General features: G+C 42.1%; 1 protein-coding gene across 7 annotated transcripts in view; it reads right to left on the bottom strand.

Moving 5' to 3' along the window:
- Positions 1-18,359, bottom strand: part of svep1 (sushi, von Willebrand factor type A, EGF and pentraxin domain containing 1) — a 239,394-nt gene that overhangs the window by 28,712 nt on the left and 192,323 nt on the right. For 5 of the 7 annotated variants that reach the window (XM_072588116.1, XM_072588115.1, XM_072588117.1 and 2 more), the window contains 3 exons: positions 15,582-15,645; positions 12,308-12,481; positions 2,789-2,962 (listed from right to left, as the gene is read on the bottom strand). In XM_072588116.1, the coding sequence (XP_072444217.1) occupies positions 2,789-2,962; positions 12,308-12,481; positions 15,582-15,645 (412 nt within the window). The remainder of the gene's footprint in view (positions 1-2,788; positions 2,963-12,307; positions 12,482-15,581; positions 15,646-18,359) is intronic. The other 2 variants (XM_072588121.1, XM_072588118.1) reach the window with 1 other exon arrangement.

The raw sequence follows: 18,359 nt of genomic DNA, 5'->3' as shown, positions 1-18,359 counted from the left end.
AAAGATGCATGGCATTATGGTTAATGTACTAGCATGAATAGATGATTGGTTAACTAACAGGAAGCAAAGACTGGGAATAAATGAATACTTTTCTGATTAGTGATTGGTGAATAGTCATGTGCCTCAGGGATCAGTGTCGGGGCTGCAATTATTTACTGTTTACATAGATGATTTGGAGTTGGGGGTCCACGTGTCGTGTGTCACGTTTGAGGACGACACTAAGGTGAGTGGTAGGGCAATTTTGTCCTTCATCACTAATGGGATTGAGTTTAAAAACAGGGAGGTTATGTTGCAGCTGTACAGGGTGCTGGTGAGGCCATACCTGGAGTACTGCGTGCAGTTTTGGTCTCCTTACTTCAGAATCACTGGCACTAGAGGGGGTGCAAAGGAGGTTCACTAGGTTGATTCCAGAGTTGAGAGAGTTGGCTTATGAGGAGACACTGAGAAAATTGGGATTATATTGATTGGAATTTATAAGAATGAGGGAGGATCTTACAGAAACATATAAAATTATGAAGGGAATAGATAAGATAGAGGTTGAGAGGATGTTTCCGCAGGTGGGTAAAACTAAGACAAGATGGCATAGCCTCAAAGTTCAGGGAGGCAGATTTAGGACTGAATTGAGAAGGAACTTCTTCACTCAGAGGGTTGTGAATCTGTGGAATTCCCTGCCCAGTGAAGTAGTTAAGGCTTCCTTATTGAATGTTTTTAAAGCTAAGATAGATACTTTTTTGAACAGTAAAGGAATTAAGGGTTATGGTGAGTGGGCAGGTAAGTGGAGCTGAGGCAATGAAAAGATCAGCAATGATCATACTGAATGGTGGAGTGGGCTCAAAGATGGCCTACTCTTGCTCCTAGTGCTTATGTTCTTATTTAGGACACAGATAAGGAGGAACTCTTCACATAGCGCGAGGTGAATCTTTGAAACTCTCTGCTCCAGAGGGCTGTGAGGTTCTGTCATTGAACATATTCACGACAGAGACTGATAGATATAGGCAGAGTTTAGGAAAGGATACTGAAATACGTCAGTCATAATCCAGTTGAATGGTGGAGTAGGCTCAAGGGAATCAAATAACTTAATTGTTCTCCTATTTCCTATGCTCCTATACAAACACTAAACCTAGGGATCATCAATGTAAGACCGTACTGATAAATCCAATAAGGAATTTAGGACCGACTTCGCTACAATAGATAGTGGTAAGACTGGTGGACCTCTACCACAAGAAACGGTTGTGATGAATTTCCCAAATGCAGTCAAGGGCAAGTTGGATGAATTGATGGAGAAAGGAAGGATATGTTGTAGGATGAGAGGAAGAGAATATGCGAAGAAGCTTATGTGGAGTACGTATGTTGTTACAAATGCCTTTAGTGCAATTCTCTATAATCAAAATGGAGATGGTTACCAATCAAAGCCAATTCATTCACAATGGAAGTTGACCAAGGAATGCTGTATATTTAAGTAGCAAAGTGCACCAAATTGATATTCAATATCCACGTTTCACTGTGGATAACTCTCTCTGAACAGTAACCACAATAGTAATAGATCCCTTTTAACAGTGACTCTTTTATCTGATCTGAAAATGTGTTGCTGGAAAAGCGCAGCAGGTCAGGCAGCATCCAAGGAGCAGGAGAATCAACATTTCGGGCATGAGCCCTTCTTCAGGAATCATCTCCTGCTCCTTGGATGCTGCCTGAGCTGCTGCGCTTTTCCAGCAACACATTTTCAGCTTTGATCTCCAGCATCTGCAGTCCTCACTTTCTCCTCTTTTATCTGATGCCAAAGAATGCAAACATATTTCTTTATTGTTGGCAGATCTCAAACCAACTCCCTTTTGCCCTAAGGTAAAAATACCATGGATGCTGGAAATGTGAACAAAAATACTAGAAATATGCCAGAACCTTTCAGCAGTTCAGAAGGCACCCGCAAAAAGGAAACCCAATTAATATTTTATTGTCAGGACGGAAGACGTCAGATGAGCAGCTGCTCATCTCTTGGTACCTTCTTTTCTGATGAAAGGCCATCAACCCAAAGGAAGGGCAGAACCCAACATACTGAATGGGAACTCCACTAGATTGGGTGAAATCTGTCAGGTCTTTCTCCTTGATCCAGAATTCTGGATTCACTGCCTGGAAGGGCATTGGAAGAAAATTCAATTGCAACTTTGTAAAGAAAATTTTTAAAAAATTCATTCATGGGTTGTGTGCATCATTGTTAGGGACAATTTTTTTTGCCCATCCCTAATTTCCCAGAGGGCATTTGAGAGTCAACCACATTGTTGTGGGTTCGGAGTCACGCATAGGCCAAATTTGGTAAGGATAGCAGTTACTTTCTCGAAAGGACATTAGTAACGAGATGATATTGTTCCCCAACAATCAACAATATTTTCATGGTCATCACTAGATTCTTAATTCTAGATTTTTGGAATTGAATTCAAATGCCATCATCAAGATGAGATTCGAACCTTGGTCACCAAGAGTCTCTGGAGTAACAGTTGATTGATAATACCACTAAGTCATCACCTCCCCTAATTAATATTTATATTTGAAAAGGAAAAAAAAAATTGCATAGTTCTGAGAGAAGAACAGTGAGTTGGGGAATGGTGATTGGACTAATTGGAGAGAATTAGCACAGGCAAGATGGTTTCGGTGGCCTTTTTCTTTGTTTACAGTTGGGCAGCTTGAATTTAGCTTCTTATGGTATTGTGGATGAGTTGTGAATACACAAGACAGTTTTCATCAAGTGTTAAATAAAAATCAAAGACAGATAGGATATAAGCATTGTGCTCACCTTTACACACAGGTACAGGTTGACTCCAGCTCCCATTGACCATACATTCAGCAGAGGATGCCCCTTCAACATTGTAACCTTCATCACAATAGAAATTGACTATTTGGCCAACACTAAGGGCATTATAATGAGCTTGCCCATTTATGGGTGAAGGTGGTGGATTGCATAGCATCACTGAAAGAGAGAAACAAAAGGGATTCTGTATAGAATCACATGGAATGTAAAACACAGAGACAGGCCACTTGGTGCAGTGCTTCAACAAATCTCTTCGCCCATTACTTCACTTTGAATTTCTTCCTCAACCATGCTCAGCAGATAGTACTCCTGTCTAAGTCACATGGGTATGGGTTCATGCTCCAATTCAGGGTTTAAGCACAAAAATCAAAGGTAACACTTTAATGTGGTAATCTGCTGCACTGTTGAAGGTGCTGCCTTTGGATGAGCTATTAAAACTCTGCTAGATACACATAAAAGAATCCTATATTGAAGAAGACGTATGTAGCCTGGTTGAGATTAATGTAGGCTTAATTCCCTCAATCCAGTGCAGCATTGCAAGGCTGTGCCACTGGCTCCTGTACATTGCAAACTCATATACCAGATGATGTCCAGATCTTTAAGGTCCTTCTTGAATGTACTTCAACTTTGGCCAGCCCAGGTTCTCGTTATTGGCCAGCCATGTCCACTCTGCTGCCATTGTAGAAAGGGCATATGTCCAGGAGGCAAAGGATGTATCCTGCCAGCATGAGTTGTCTTTCTCTGTGACCAGTCCTTTGAAGGTAATGTCATTTGTAAAGACTAGGACCGTCAACTGGTAGTGTTGCCTGGGAATGCCACAGTCTGCACCCACCATCTCCTTCTTTGATAACCAAGAGGAAAAAGAATGAAAGAGCATGCAACCCTGTCATATCCGGTGATGGCTTGCTATATTGTTGATGTTAAAAAAGAGTCTATGGTGCCTGTGTTAGTATTGATGCAGCAGTTAGAGTAAACATTTTAAATGTTTGAAGATCTTATTATACTGCCCCAGGTGTTTGCACTATATAGCAATGTTCCAGAGTGACTGCTGATGAATAGGATCAAAAATCATCTTAGAATCAATGAAATTGATAACAAGTGGCTCCTTTAAAATCTACGCTTTGCAATTGATATTCCTGAGCATTATAAAATCTGGTCACAGCATGACCTTCAATCCTGCTGGAACCCTGCCTATTCCTTTAGCAGTGTAACATGGATTCCTACTTTGAATTTGTTGAGAAGCACAAAGCTCCAGAAGTTGCCAGGTGCTGAGAGTTATGTTATGTTTTTCCAGTTGTTTTAGTCACTGAGGTTCCCTTTCATTTGCAACTTGATATTTACTCCTTGCCTCCTGATATCTGGGACATCCTCTGCAGGCCAGATCTTGTTGAACTGGTCCGTGAACTCTATTGCAATTGCGTTCTTGTCACATTTCAACAGCTGCACCTCAACAGTTGATTGTCAACTTGCAAGGATTTGTCACATTATAGGTTGTGAAGAAGAGCAAGGAGATTTTTTTTGGGTCTTAATTAGTTTTAATCCCTTCAATCGCCATCAAAAGAAAACAAATTATCTGAAGGTTATTGTATTCCTGTTTATTAGGACTTTTCAGATTACAATTTAGTGGTTGCATTTTCTACAACAAAACAGTAATCAAACTTCAAAAAAGTCTATTGTTGACTGGAAAGCATCTCAAGACATCCAGTAGTTCTAAAAAACATTGTTTAAATGTAAGTGTTACTTTTTCATCAACCTACCCAGCTTCCTCATTAGATTAGATTACTTACAGTGTGGAAACAGGCCCTTCGGCCCAACAAGTCCACACCGACCCGCCGAAGCGCAACCCACCCATTCCCCTACATTTACCCCTATACCTAACACTACGGGCAATTTAGTATGGCCAATTCACCTGACCTTTGGACTGTGGGAGGAAACCGATGCAGACACAGGGAGAACATGCAAATTCCACACAGTCAGTCGCCTGAGTCGGGAATTGAACCCGGGTCCCTGGCGCTGTGAGGCAGCAGTGCTGACCACTTTGCCACCGTGCCACCCACCAAAGATTAGATTCCCTCTAGTGTGGAAACAGGCCAACAAGTTCACACCAACCCACCCCCTCTGACTAATGCACCTAACAGTATAGGGAGAATGTGCAGACTCCACAGACAGTTGCCTGAGGCTGGAATTGAACCTTGGATGCTGGTGCTGTGAGGCAGCAGTGCTAACCACTGCACCAGTGTGCTGCCCTAAAGTGCATCTATGCTAGTCAACTTGACATCCCACATTCCAACCAGTCTCTGGGTTAAGAGGTTTCTCATAAGTTCCTGATTGAATTGATCAGTGACAGTACCTGTTGTTTATGGCCCTCAATTGTGTTCTCATCCACAGCAGAAATATCATTCCCACATCTAAACCATCAATTCCATTCACAATTTTAAAGATTTCTATCGTGTCACCTCTCTTCTCCATTTTTAAGAGCCTCAGGCTATTCAGGGAGTAGTCTATTTCAGTTTAGTAAATGTTACCATCCATTGGTAACAAGAAGGATCATGTGAAATGGGCACATAAGACATTGAATTTTTGGGAATAAAAAAAAATAGGGTAACCATAAATGGGCCCACGTCCTACCAGGGAATTAAAAGAAACTCACTGCTGAGCAAATTTGATTTCTAATTCATATAAAATTTCTGGGTGAGGTTTCTTTCAAAAACATGCATTTTATTGTTTTCTTTTTATTTATTTTGTTTCATCGCCATAAGTTGTGAGGTAGCAAAATAAAAATATAGAATCTTTGGGCCAGGGAGTGTCTCAGAGCTACCAGCTGTTTAAAAGCTAATGGTTGTTTACATTTTTTTCATACCATGTTCTAATGCAACATGCATGGGAAGGAAACCAAAATATTGGCAAACTATAATTACATGAAGCATACTGTTCCACCTTCACGGCCAGTGTGCCCATTGCAAAACGAAACTGAATAAGACAGTTGTTTCATGTTTAGAATATACAATCTGAGAATGGTTATAATGCAAAAAGAGACCATTTGGCCCTGCAAACCTGTACCAGATCTCTGCAAGGGCAACTCACCAAGTCCTGTTCCCCACTCATTTGTTCTCACCCTCACAAAACTTCTTCTTCAGATAATGATTCAATTCTCCTTTTCAATCCACAACTGAGTTTGTCTGCACCATGATGTCAGGCAGTGATTCCGAATTCCAAAGCCATTCTCCATTCATCCTTAAATTGGTATCCTCTTTTTAAAATTTTTTTTCTATAGATTAGATTCCCTACAGTGTGGAAACAGGCCCTTTGGCCCAACAAGTCCACACCGACCCTCCCAAGGATAACCCACCCAGTCCCATTTTCCTCTGACTAATGCTCCTAGCACTATGGGAAATTTAGTATGGCAAACTGACCTGGCCTGCACACCTTTAGACTGTGGGAGGAAACCAGAACACCCAGAGGAAACCCACGCAGATATGGGGAGAATGTGCAAACTCTACACAAACAGTTGCCCGAGGCTGGAATCGAACCTGGAACTCTGGTGCTGTGAGGTAGCAATGCGAACCACTGAACCACTGTGTCGCCTATTGTTTTAGATGAAATTTTATTCTTCTTAACTCCACAAGACACAGACCCAGCCTGTTCAATATTTCCTCATAGGATAACCATCCTCTCCACAACCAGAATTCTTAATGCACTCTCCATGTTCCCCTTCTAACTTCATATCCTGATTAGATTATAAATCCTGATTATAAGTAGAATGCATTTCTATCTTATTCTGTTACTTTTAATATTCTGTAAGTAGTCCAACAATTGATGAAAGTATTTAAGAACGTTATATACATCAAATGCTTGATGGTAATAATACTTCCCTGTAAGGCATTCTGACCTGGAAACAGGTGGACCTTCTGGTGTGATTTTATTGCTCCTTGAGTATGCCAGAATCGTTCGAGACCAGACCATCACATGAGGTTTAAACAATGACATATTTTGCTTGCCTTAAAGATGGTGAAAGTTGCAAAGGATGATGGGTCAAGATTGCACATTAAATGTTGGGGGTTTCCACAGCCTCAGGCTTTATTGCAGGCAAGTACGATGGTCAGTGCAGTTTGCGATGTTGATATCAATTGATTCAGGGTGAATATATGGCACACTTGGGGTGCAAGGCAAAATATCAGACAGGTTTCTTTCCATAGTGAGATGGAGAAAAAGAGTTCAAAAATATTTCTGGGAAGATTCCCCACATATCTCAAGCTTCAGCCATCTCCTTCTGACTTCCCAGCCTTGACATGTCACAATGACTCCCCAAGTGGGAGGGGCACTGCTCAGTAAATGCATCAATGCACAGCAGGAGTAACAAGTGAAGTTTTGGCATGGACCCACAGAGGCTTAGAGTGTTCTGCATGTCTCATCTATAACACTGGAGTTGAAAAAGTCATGTGATGTGGAAGAATTTCAGTGAGAGTTCTAATTTGGTTGCTACTTTTCCATGGAACATAGATCATAGAACATTACAGCGCAGTACAGGCCCTTCGGCCCTCGGTGTTGCACCAACCTGTCAAACCAATCTGAAGCCCATCTAACCTACACTAATCCATGTACATCCGTATGCTTGTCCAATGACGACTTAAATGTGCTTAAAGTTGGCGAATCTACGACCGTTGCAGGCAAAGCATTCCATACCCTTACTACTCTCTGAGTAAAGAAACTACCTCTGACATCTGTCCTATATCTATCACCCCTCAATTTAAAGCTATGCCCCCATCACCATACTTGGAAAAAAGGCTCTCCCTGTCCACTATCTAACCCTCTGACTATCTTATATGTCTCTATTAAGTCACCTCTCAACCTTCTTCTCTCTAACGAAAACAGCCTCAAGTCCCTCAGCCTTTCCTCGTAAGACCTTCCCTCCATACCAGGCAACATCCTAGTAAATCTCCTCTGCACCCTTTCCAAAGCTTCCACATCCTTCTTATGATGTGGTGACCAGAACTGTACACAATGCTCCAAGTGCAGCCGCATCAGAGTTTTGTACAGCTGCAGCATAACCTCCTGGTTCCGGAACTCGATCCCTCTATTAATAAAAGCTAAAACACTGTATGCCTTCTTAACAACCCTGTCAACCTGGGTGGCAACTTTCAAGGATATGTATACATGGACACCGAGATCTCTCTGCTCATCTACACTACCAAGAATCTTACCATTAGCCCAGTACTTTGCATTCCGGTTACTCTGACTAAAGTGAATCACCTCACACTTGTCCGCAGTAAACGCCATTTGCCACCTCTCAGCCCAGCTCTGCAGCTTATCTATGTCTCTCTGTAACTTACAACATCCTTCGTCACTATCCACAACTCCACCGACCTTAGTGTCGTCTGCAAATTTACTAATCCACCCTTCTATGCCCTCGTTCAGGTCGTTTATAAAAATGACGAACAGCAGTGGACCCAACACCGACCCTTGCGGTACACCACTGGTAATTGGATTCCAGGATGAACGTTTCCCATCACCACCACCCTCTGTCTTCTTTCAGCAAGCCAATTACTGACCCAAACAGCGATGTCTCCCACAATCCCATTCTTCTGCATTTTGTACAATAGCCTACTGTGGGGAACCTTATCGAACGCCTTGCTGAAATCCATATGCATCACATCAGCCGGTTTACTCTCATCTATCTCTTTGGTCACCTTCTCAAAGAACTCAATAAGGTTTGTGAGCGACCTACCCTTCACAAAACTGTGCTGACTATCCCTAATCAAATTATTCTTTTCTAGATGATTATAAATCCTATCTCTTATAACCTTTTCCAACACTTTACCAACAACTGAAGTAGGGCTCACTGGTCTATAATTACCTGGGTTGTTTCTACTCCCCTTCTTGAACTGGGGAACCACATTTGCTATCCTCCAGTCTTCTGGCACTATTCCTGTCGACAATGACAATTTAAAGATCAATGCCAAAGGCTTGACAATCTCCTCCCTGGCTTCCCATAGGATCCGAGGATAAATCCCATCTGGCCCAGGGGACTTATCTATTTTCACACTCTGCAGGATTTCTAATACCTCTTCCTTGTGTACCGCAATCCCACCTAGTCTTGTAGCCCGTATCTCAGTATTCTCCTCGACAACATTGTCGTTTTCTAGAGTGAATACTGTCCAAAAATATTCATTAAGTGCTTCCCCTATCTCCTCTGACTCCACACACAACTTCCCACTACTGTCCTTGGTTACAAAAATCTCAGAGTCAAAGTTCAGTCCTGAATTCACACTGACTGGCACAGCCTGGCTGATATGTCTGGAGTTCATAGTTTGGCCAGATATCACAAATCGGACACTGTCTTCTTGATAAAGTTGAAACTCTGAAGACATTTCTTAATGAGCTGTGCCTTAGGTCTGTACACATGGGAAAGGAGAGTACTGGCCAGTATAGCTCTGGTGAAATGATTTCCTGTTGAGCTTATCATTTCACCTCCTTTTCTACTCTAATACAAGTCAAAAAAAAGCTAACGTTTGCTTAAAAAAATGTGAAGTGCTTTATCTAATGTTTACTTCTTGGCTTCTGCACAGGCATCAGTAGGCAGGATGGCTAAGAAGGCATTTAGCAGTCTTGCTTTCATTGCTCAGGCCATTGAATATAGGAGTTGGAACATTATTTGAGATTGTACAGGATGCTGATGAGGCCACTTTTGAAGTACTGCGCACAGTTCTGGTCATCTTGCTATAGGAAGAATATTATTAAATTGGAGAGGGTTCAGAAAAGATTTACATAGATGTTACTGGGAATAGGGGGTTTGACTTATAAGTAGAGGCATATCAAATTGTAAGCATGGAAACAGACCCTTCAGTCCAACTCACCTGTGCCAACCAGATACCTGAATTAATTTAGTCCCATTGGCTGGCATTTGGCTCATATCCCCATAAACCGTTCTTGGCTATTTATCCTATCCGTGTCCCTCATGATTTTATAAATCTCTATAACCTCTGATGCTCCAGGTAAAATAGCCCTAGCCTATTCAACCACTCCCTAAAGTTCAAACTCTCCAACCCTGGTAACATCCTTGTATATCTTTTCTGCACCTTTCAAGTTTAACAACATCTTTCCTATAGCAGAGAGACTAGAAATGAGCACAATATTCCAAAAAGGGCCTAACCAATGTCCTGTACAGCCGCAACATGGCATCCCAACTCTTACGCTCACTAAGGGCAAATGTGCCAAATGCCTTCTTCACTCCCTGTCTACCTGCAACTTCACCTTCAAGGAACTATGAACCTGCACCCCTAGGTTTCTTTATTTGGCAACACTCCCCAGTACCTTTAAGTGTATACGTCCTGCCATGATTTGCCTTATTAGAATGCACCATTTCACATTTATCTAAATTAAACTCCATTTGCCACTCTTCAACTCTTTGAGGCCCACCTGACTTGTTCACTTGAATGGAGTTTCCCCATGCAAAATGTCAATCAGTGTTACAGCAACATTGATTACAGAAGGATCTCCCACAAGTTTACTGTTCCAACGTTATGCTCTAATTTAACTCAATTCAGTTGGCCAATTGCGATTCTGTTAAAGTGGGAGGTAAAGCCAGTGAGTTCAAAAATAAACATGCTGTGTGAATGATTGATAATCTTTCTGACTCAGTAGATATGTTAATAATTGTTTAGTCCTGACTTGGAGTAAAAATTAGTCTGCGCTTTCCAGTTTAATGACTTAATTTTCTAATGATAAGGATATCTAAGTAAAATCTCCAATAATAATAGCTAACTTTACGTAACATATTTACTCAAGAATGAAAGAGACTAAGTTATATCTAAGAATCCAATATCATTATGATTACTTTTTAATCATGCTGTTATTTCATCCTCCCAGTTTTAAAAATTGCAGACACAAGTTCAATTAAGAGAATTCTTAGCCGAGATCTTTCTACGCAATCAGGAAAAGTCAGGCTATAGTGAACGTGTTGACTTTTGAGATTGTTGCAAACAGCAGATTTGGAAATGGAGCTGGGCAGCCCTTGACCATTGCAACACAGCAGCACAGGATATCCGGTCCATGTTTTGGTAGGTATTCTTTCAATGTTCCTGTACCTCGTTTTTAAACTTTAAGGTTTCTACATTCTAAACTTAGTCTAGTGTCACTTGTTATCCCTTTAATAATTTCAGTTACCATCAGCAAGAGTAACTTCAAATTTAACAGAAAAAGGTTAAAAATCATTCTCCAGCACAGTTTAAAAACTGGCACGGGAAAGGAACAAACTACAATATATGAGGTAAACCAAAAGAGGAAGAAAGAAAAGCAAGGGGAAACTGAGCTTACGCAAATTTGCATTTTGATTTGTAAAGATTTTCTGAAAGATTCTCTTGCATCTCTCAGCTTAGATTTTGCAATGTGTGATCCAATGACCACACATTGTTTCCTCAGAAACAGTTAACTTCACAGTTAAGAATCCTTAATTGTACTTGTGATCTCAGTTTTCCTTGGGAATGTGTGTCTCCACCTTTCCAAAATTGGTCTGCTTTATCTGTGGGTATACAGGGGACACCAGTGAATGAGTATCTCTGTGTATCTCTGTGTTGAGTTTCTACTTAATGTCACAAATAGGGTAATTCCCCTGGCAAAACCCAGTGATGGCTGTTAAAGCATTGCAGCGAAAGTAAGCAAACACATCGGCAAAAACAACATGTAAACCTAATTTATCAGAGAATCTCTATAGCATGGAAGCAGGTCACTTGGCCCATTGAGTCTACACCAATCCTCTGAAGATATCCCACCCAGACCTAACCCCTATCCTATCCCTGTAACCCTGTATTCCCCATGGCTAATCCACTCAGCTTGCACATCCTTGGACACAATGGGCAATTTAGCATAGCCAATCCACCTAACCTGCACATCTTTGGACATTTGACAATGAGAACAGTGAGAAAAGGATTCTTGGAATGGGTTGAAATACATATTTCTTAATATTATTTTGACTCAAAAAATAATTTCCATTGACTTCTCCCCATATCTGTGTGGTTTTCCTCTGGGTGCCCTGGTTTCCTCCCACAATTCAAAGATGTGCAGGTTAGATGAATTGGCCATGGTAAAATTGCCCATAGTATTAAGGGATGTGTAGGTTAGGTGCATTAGTTAGAGGTAAATGGGTCTGGGTGGATTGCTCTTCGGAGGGTCAGTTTGGACTTGTATAGCCAAATGGCCTGTTTCCATACTGTAGGGATTCTATGATTCTGGACACACATTAACAAACCAAAATGTCGTGAATCTTTGCCAAGGATCTGATCATGTTCAACTGACTGACAGTCTCAGGTCTACTGAGGTAGGGTATAATTAACTGGAAACTCTAGGCTCCCTCAAGCTTCTTTTTGAATGAAATATATGTTCCTATTATTTGAATGTGGCAACCCTGACAAGCTCTCACACATAAAATAGAGTGTCAATGTTCGATATTGGGCTTTTCAGCTCAATGGTAAGTAAGAAGGAGTTGTAGAACATCAATATACTAATTACCTTCGCAGCGAGGAACAGGTTGGCTCCATGTACCATTAGCGAGGCAGGTGATGTTCTGAGGCCCAACAAGGTGATAACCAACATTGCAAACAAAGGTGACGTTACTCATGTACGAATCTCCAGTTCCAATACTCACTGCATTATCCACTTCTGAGTGTGGTTCACAGCTGATTCCTTAAATGAAAGACAAAATCCTGCTACAATTGCAACATTTAAGCGGCATTTGGATGGGTATATGAATAGAAAGGGTTTGGAGGGATATGGGCCGGGTGCTGGCAGGTGGGACTAGATTGGGTTGGGATATCTGGTCGGCATGGGGTGGGTTGGACCGAAGGGTCTGTTTCCATGCTGTACATCTCTATGACTCTATGACTCAGACTCTGTGGAAGTGGGGGGTGGTGGGGGGGGGGGGGGGGGGGGGGGGGCGGTCAGGTGGGGGTTATCTGATTATGTGGAAGGGGGGGAGTGAGGTGGGGGTTACCTGACTCTGTGGATGGGGCGTGAAGTGGGGTTTGGGGTTCCACAAAGAGAGGGTAGTCCCCAGGATCATGGTCTGTCATCAGGATTCAGCCCAATGGTGCAGAGTATTGGCATTGCCACTGTGGAGGAGAAGTACTCAGGCATCTTAGGATGTTTTTGAGTCAGCAAGAGGTTGGAGAGCAATTAAGGGACAAGGATTTTGACAGTGAGGGAGTATGTGTTTTAATGGTCATATCAGAAAGATCTAGTTAAGAGCTAATCATGAAAAGACTGAAGTTATAAGTCTCAATTTTGCTAGAAATGGTTGGCTGTGTGGAATGAACAACAAATGAAAGGCCATTTTCCCAATCAGTTTTCACCACGTAGGGAAAAGCAGAAATTTGCATGAATCTCCAATGGATTGAAATGTTGAGCAAACGGCCAGTTACCAAGATACGATACACTAGGCTGAAATGCTTCACTTTTTAAAAACCGAAATATACTAATATATGAAAATCAGTTCTGTGGAGGCAATGACCTAGTGACATTAGCTGGACTGTCAATCCAGAGACCCAGGTAATGTTCTGGGGCTTTATGAAGGACTTTTGCCCGAAATGTCGATTTCGAAGCTACTTGGATGCTGCCTGAACTGCTGTGCTCTTCTAGCACCACTAATCCAGAATCTGGTTTCCAGCATCTGCAGTCATTGTTTTTTACCACCTTTATTCCCACCATGGCAGATGGTGGAACGTGAATTCGATAAAGTTAAGAGTCTAGTGATGACAATGAATCCATTGTAGATTATTGGGAAAATCCAATCTGGTTCATTAATGTCCTTTAGGGAAGAAAACTGCCATCCATACCTATTCTGACCTACACGTGACTCCCTACCCACAGCAATGAAGCTAACTCTTAACTACCCTCTGGGCAATTAGAGGTGGACAATAAATGCTGGCCAAGCCATTAGGATTAGGACTCATCAAATGGCCAAAGAAACTTTTTAAAAATCTGACTTTGCTTTTATAAATAATCTCATAACCAAAGCAAAATATCGCGGATGCTAAAAATCTGAAGTAAAAGAGAATGTGCTGGAAAAGCTCAGCAGGCCAGGGAGTATCTGTGAGACTTAACACTGTGAGTTAACACTACAAGTAGATGATGACTCAAAAACTGGATGCAATACTTTCGCCACAGATGCTGCCAAATTTTCTGTTTTTTTTTCCCCCACTTTTCTTGATTTTATTACCTATGGTTTTTCTCCCTGCCCTCATTTGCTGCAGTGTCCTGGTGACTGATCTTTAACTCTGACCAATCCTGGAACAGTCCCAGAGAATTGATCATCCTGGAGATGATGCAAGTCATGATGAGGCAGTGAGGAATATTAAATAAAATCAGTAGATTAGGGACAAACTGCACTTCGAGTTGAAAATCGTTATCTATGAGGGGTTTGCTATTCTGCTTTAAGCCCCTAAATGGCATTGTATTCCTGACTTCATTGAATGGGTCCAGCTCAGAAGAAGAAGTCTGAAGAAGATGCATACAGAACTTGATTGTTTCTCTCTCTACGGGTGCTGCGAGACCTGCTAAATTTATCTTGTACAGTATTCTCTCTGTTTGTTTCTGATTTCCAGTATCTGCAATGTTTTGCTTTTATCTGAGTGCTAAACATATTTTGATAGGAAACTAACATGAACATTTAAATTTTATTTTTGAGAATGTCAGCAATTTGTTTTAAAAACCATATCATGAAGCAATCTCTATTGCGAATGAGGTATAATTATGTAGGCTGTTTGAAATCAGATTCTTGGCTCAATATCTGCTGATGCTTTATCCTGTTTTATTGTCAGCAGTGGTTTGCCTTTGCAAAGAGATGTGTCCCAAATCTGATTTTGCTAGAATGGGAATTGAACCTTCACAGTTGACATGATTTTGAACCGTATAGCTAACTGAGCTAACCAGGCCCCAACATAAAGGCCAGCTGTTCAACAAATAATTGAAATAAACTGATTCAACACATTGATTGAGTTCCTTTCATGGTCTGGAAATACTGAACAACTGGAATCAGCTGAACACTGCACTGAATTGCATGCATTGATAATTAGATCTACAGAATTAGGTTCAGAAATTCTGTGGTGTTCCCATTTTAACATTGTGACTTTAAAGCAAATATGACAAAATCCCAGTTTATACATATAAATAGGTTTTTCTTGTCACAGTTTTGGTAAAAACTAAGAAACAGGAGAACAAATTGGACACTTGGCCCTGTGCATCTACTCTGCTGTTCAGTCCAGTCATGGCTCCCTTCCACTTTAACAAGATTTTCCCGCACTGTCAGCATATCCCTTGATTCCTATTTTGTCCAAAATAAATCAAACTCTGTCTTGAAATATAATCATCAACTGAGTATCCTCAGCTCTCTGACATAGAGAATTCCACAATTTACAACCCTCAGATGGAAAAAATTTCACCTCATTATCAGTCTGAAAAATCTGAACCACAACACGTGTCTGTTAACCATAATTCTATTAGGGAATTAGCCTCTAAGTATCAGCCTCCCCTCCATCAAAATGTCAATGATAGCTTCCTCTAAGTCATTAATAGTGAAATTAAAATGATTAACTCCAATATTTCCAGCTCAGCAATGGTTAGACAACTGATATTCCAAATCCCATCACTTGGGCGCCATCGCTTAGTGGATGAAAGATCTCCAACTGGTAAATAGGTCATCTTGAATTTGATTCTCAAAAGTGCTGGTCTCACTCTTTCCTGAAAAAAAACATTCTGAATTAACTACTTCATTCTTGAAAGTACTTACTCTGACAGGAAACCTCTGTTCCGTTCCATGTCCCATCTGCTTGACAGAATCTCTCCACATTGCCCTATAATAGAAATAAATAGCAATAACTAGAGAATACAGTATCCTGAAAGTGGCATGCTACACCTTGTTAAATAGGTTTATTGTAGATAGGTCGATGCAGACTTGGCCTGAAGTGATTCTTCTGTGCTGTATGACTCCATGACCATCTGCAAAATGTCAGTTCTGTGTTCCACTCAAATGACTCCTTGCAGTACATTGGTGTATGTAATCCTCACCTGCTTTTGATCTGCAGGTGGGGGAGATGGAGGGAGCAAGAAAGGAATTTTCCAAACCATCGTTCCTTTTAAATGTGTCAACCTCCCTGCTGCACAGTCCCTCTCTCCACTTTTAAAGTTGCTTTTTAAAATCTACCAAGCTTTTGCTCAGTCAAAAACCTGAAGAACTGTGGGTGCTGTAAATCAGAAACAAAAACAAAAATTGCTGGAAAAGCTCAGCGAGTCTGGCAGCACCTGTGGAGAGAAAGCAGAGTTAATGTTTCGGTTCGCATGTATCTTCCTCAGAACTGATGGTAGCTAGGAATATGTCTGTTTATATGCTCACTCTCTCGGCGGAGCAGGTAACGGCTGTCTGATGGTGTTTTTTAAAGTTGCGATATAGTCCAGTTATTTTTTTTTAACGGCTAAAATTTAAAGTTTTTTTAAGCGCCTAGTGGACCTGGAAGCTGGTGTTGCGCTAGTTTACCTGGGAAGGTTTTTTTCTCTATAAAGGCGCGCAGGCGAGGAACCCGAGGCACTACAGGGGTAGAGCCTCCCAACTGCCCTCCTCCTCTAACCTAATAATAAGACCCGTTGTGATAAACAGGTAAGTGCTGCATTTTGCTTGTTTGCTTCTTTAGATCTAGTTTTTAAAGTTTACCTTTTAGAGGGATGGCAGCGAAGGCAGTGCAATGTTCCTCTTGCAACATGTATGAGGTGAGGGAAGCCATTAGTGTCCCTCCTGATTACACTTGCAAGAAGTGCACCCATCTCCAGCTCCTCCAAGACCGTGTTAGGGAACTGGAGCTGGAGTTGGATGAACTGCGGATCATTCGGGAGGCAGAGGTGGTCATAGATCAGAGCTTTAGGGAAGTAGTTACTCCGAAAGTTATAGAGAGATGGGTGACAGTGAGGGGGAGTGGGAGGAAGCAGCCAGTGCAGGGACTCCCTGCGGTCATTCCCCTCAAGAACAAGTATACCGTTTTGGATACTTGTGGGGGGGATGACTTACCAGGGGTAAGCAACGAGGTTCAGGCCTCTGGCACGGAGCCTGTTCCCGTTGCTCAGAAGGGAAGGGTGGAGAAAGGTAGAGCGATAGTTATTGGGGACTCAATAGTGAGGGGCACAGATAGGCGGTTTTGCTGGGGGCGACAGAGACTCATGATTGGTATGTTGCCTCCCCGGTGCAAGGGTACGTGATGTCTCTGATCGTGTTTTCCAGGTCCTTAAGGGGGAGGGGGAGCAGCCCCAGATCGTGGTCCATGTTGGCACCAACGACATAGGTAGGAAGAGGGGTGAGGATGTTAGACAGGCTTTCAGGGAGCTAGGTTGGAAGCTCAGAGCTAGAACGAACAGAGTTGTTGTCTCTGGTTTGTTACCCGTGCCACGTGATAGAGAGTCGAGGAATAGGGAGAGAGAAGAGTTAAATGTGTGGCTACAGGGATGGTGCAGGAGGGAGGGATTCCGGTTTCTGGACAACTGGGGTTCTTTCTGGGGAAGGTGGGCCCTCTATAAACAGGATGGTCTACACCTGAACCTGAGGGGCACCAGTATCCTTGGGGGGAGGTTTGCTAGTGCTCTTTGGGAGGGTTTAAACTAACTCTGCAGGGGCATGGGAACCTGGACTGTAGCTTTAGGGTACAGGACCTTGAGTGTAGGGAGGTTAGGAACATGGCATCGATCTCGAAGGAGGGTGCCTGTAAACAGGAAGGTGGCTTGAAGTGTGTATACTTCAATGCCAGAAGTATATGAAATAAGGTAGGTGAACTTGCAGCGTGGGTTGGTACCTGGGACTTCGATGTTGTGGCTATTACGGAGACATGGGTAGAGCAGGGACAGGATTGGCTGTTGCAGGTTCCAGGGTTTAAATGTTTTAGTAGGGTCAGAGATGGGGGTAAAAGAGGGGGAGGTGTGGCATTGCTTGTCAAGGATAGTATTACAGCAGTAGAAAGGGTGATGGAGGAAGACTTGCCATCTGAGGTAGTTTGGGCGGAGGTTAGAAATAGGAAAGGTGAGGTCACCCTGTTAGGAGTTTTCTACAGGCCTTCTAATAGTCCGAGAGAAGTAGAGGAAAGTATTGCGAGGATGATTCAGGAGAAGAGTGAAAGTAATAGGGTGGTTGTTATGGGAGACTTTAACTTCCCAGATATTGACTGGGAAAGCTATAGCTCGAGTTTGTTAGGTGGGTCGGTGTTTGTCCAATGTGTGCAGGAGGGTTTCCTGACACAATATGTAGACAGGCCAACAAGAAGTGAGGCTATACTGGATTTGGTTCTAGGTAATGAACCAGGCCAGGTGTTAGACTTGGAGGTAGGTGAGCACTTCGGGGACAGTGACCACAACTCGGTGACTTTTATTCTAGTGATGGAGAGGGATAAGTGTGCACTGCAGGGCAACAGTTATAGCTGGCGACAGGGAAATTATGATGCGGTGAGGCATGACTTAGGATGCGTGGATTGGAAAAATAGGCTTCAAGGGAAGAACACAAATGATATGTGGAGATTGTTCAAGGAACAGCTAA

Source organism: Chiloscyllium punctatum, chromosome 2, assembly GCF_047496795.1.
Source record: "Chiloscyllium punctatum isolate Juve2018m chromosome 2, sChiPun1.3, whole genome shotgun sequence".
NCBI classification, from domain to species: domain Eukaryota; kingdom Metazoa; phylum Chordata; class Chondrichthyes; order Orectolobiformes; family Hemiscylliidae; genus Chiloscyllium; species Chiloscyllium punctatum.
Note: the sequence above shows the minus strand (reverse complement) of the source record. Positions and strands in the feature narration are given on the sequence as shown.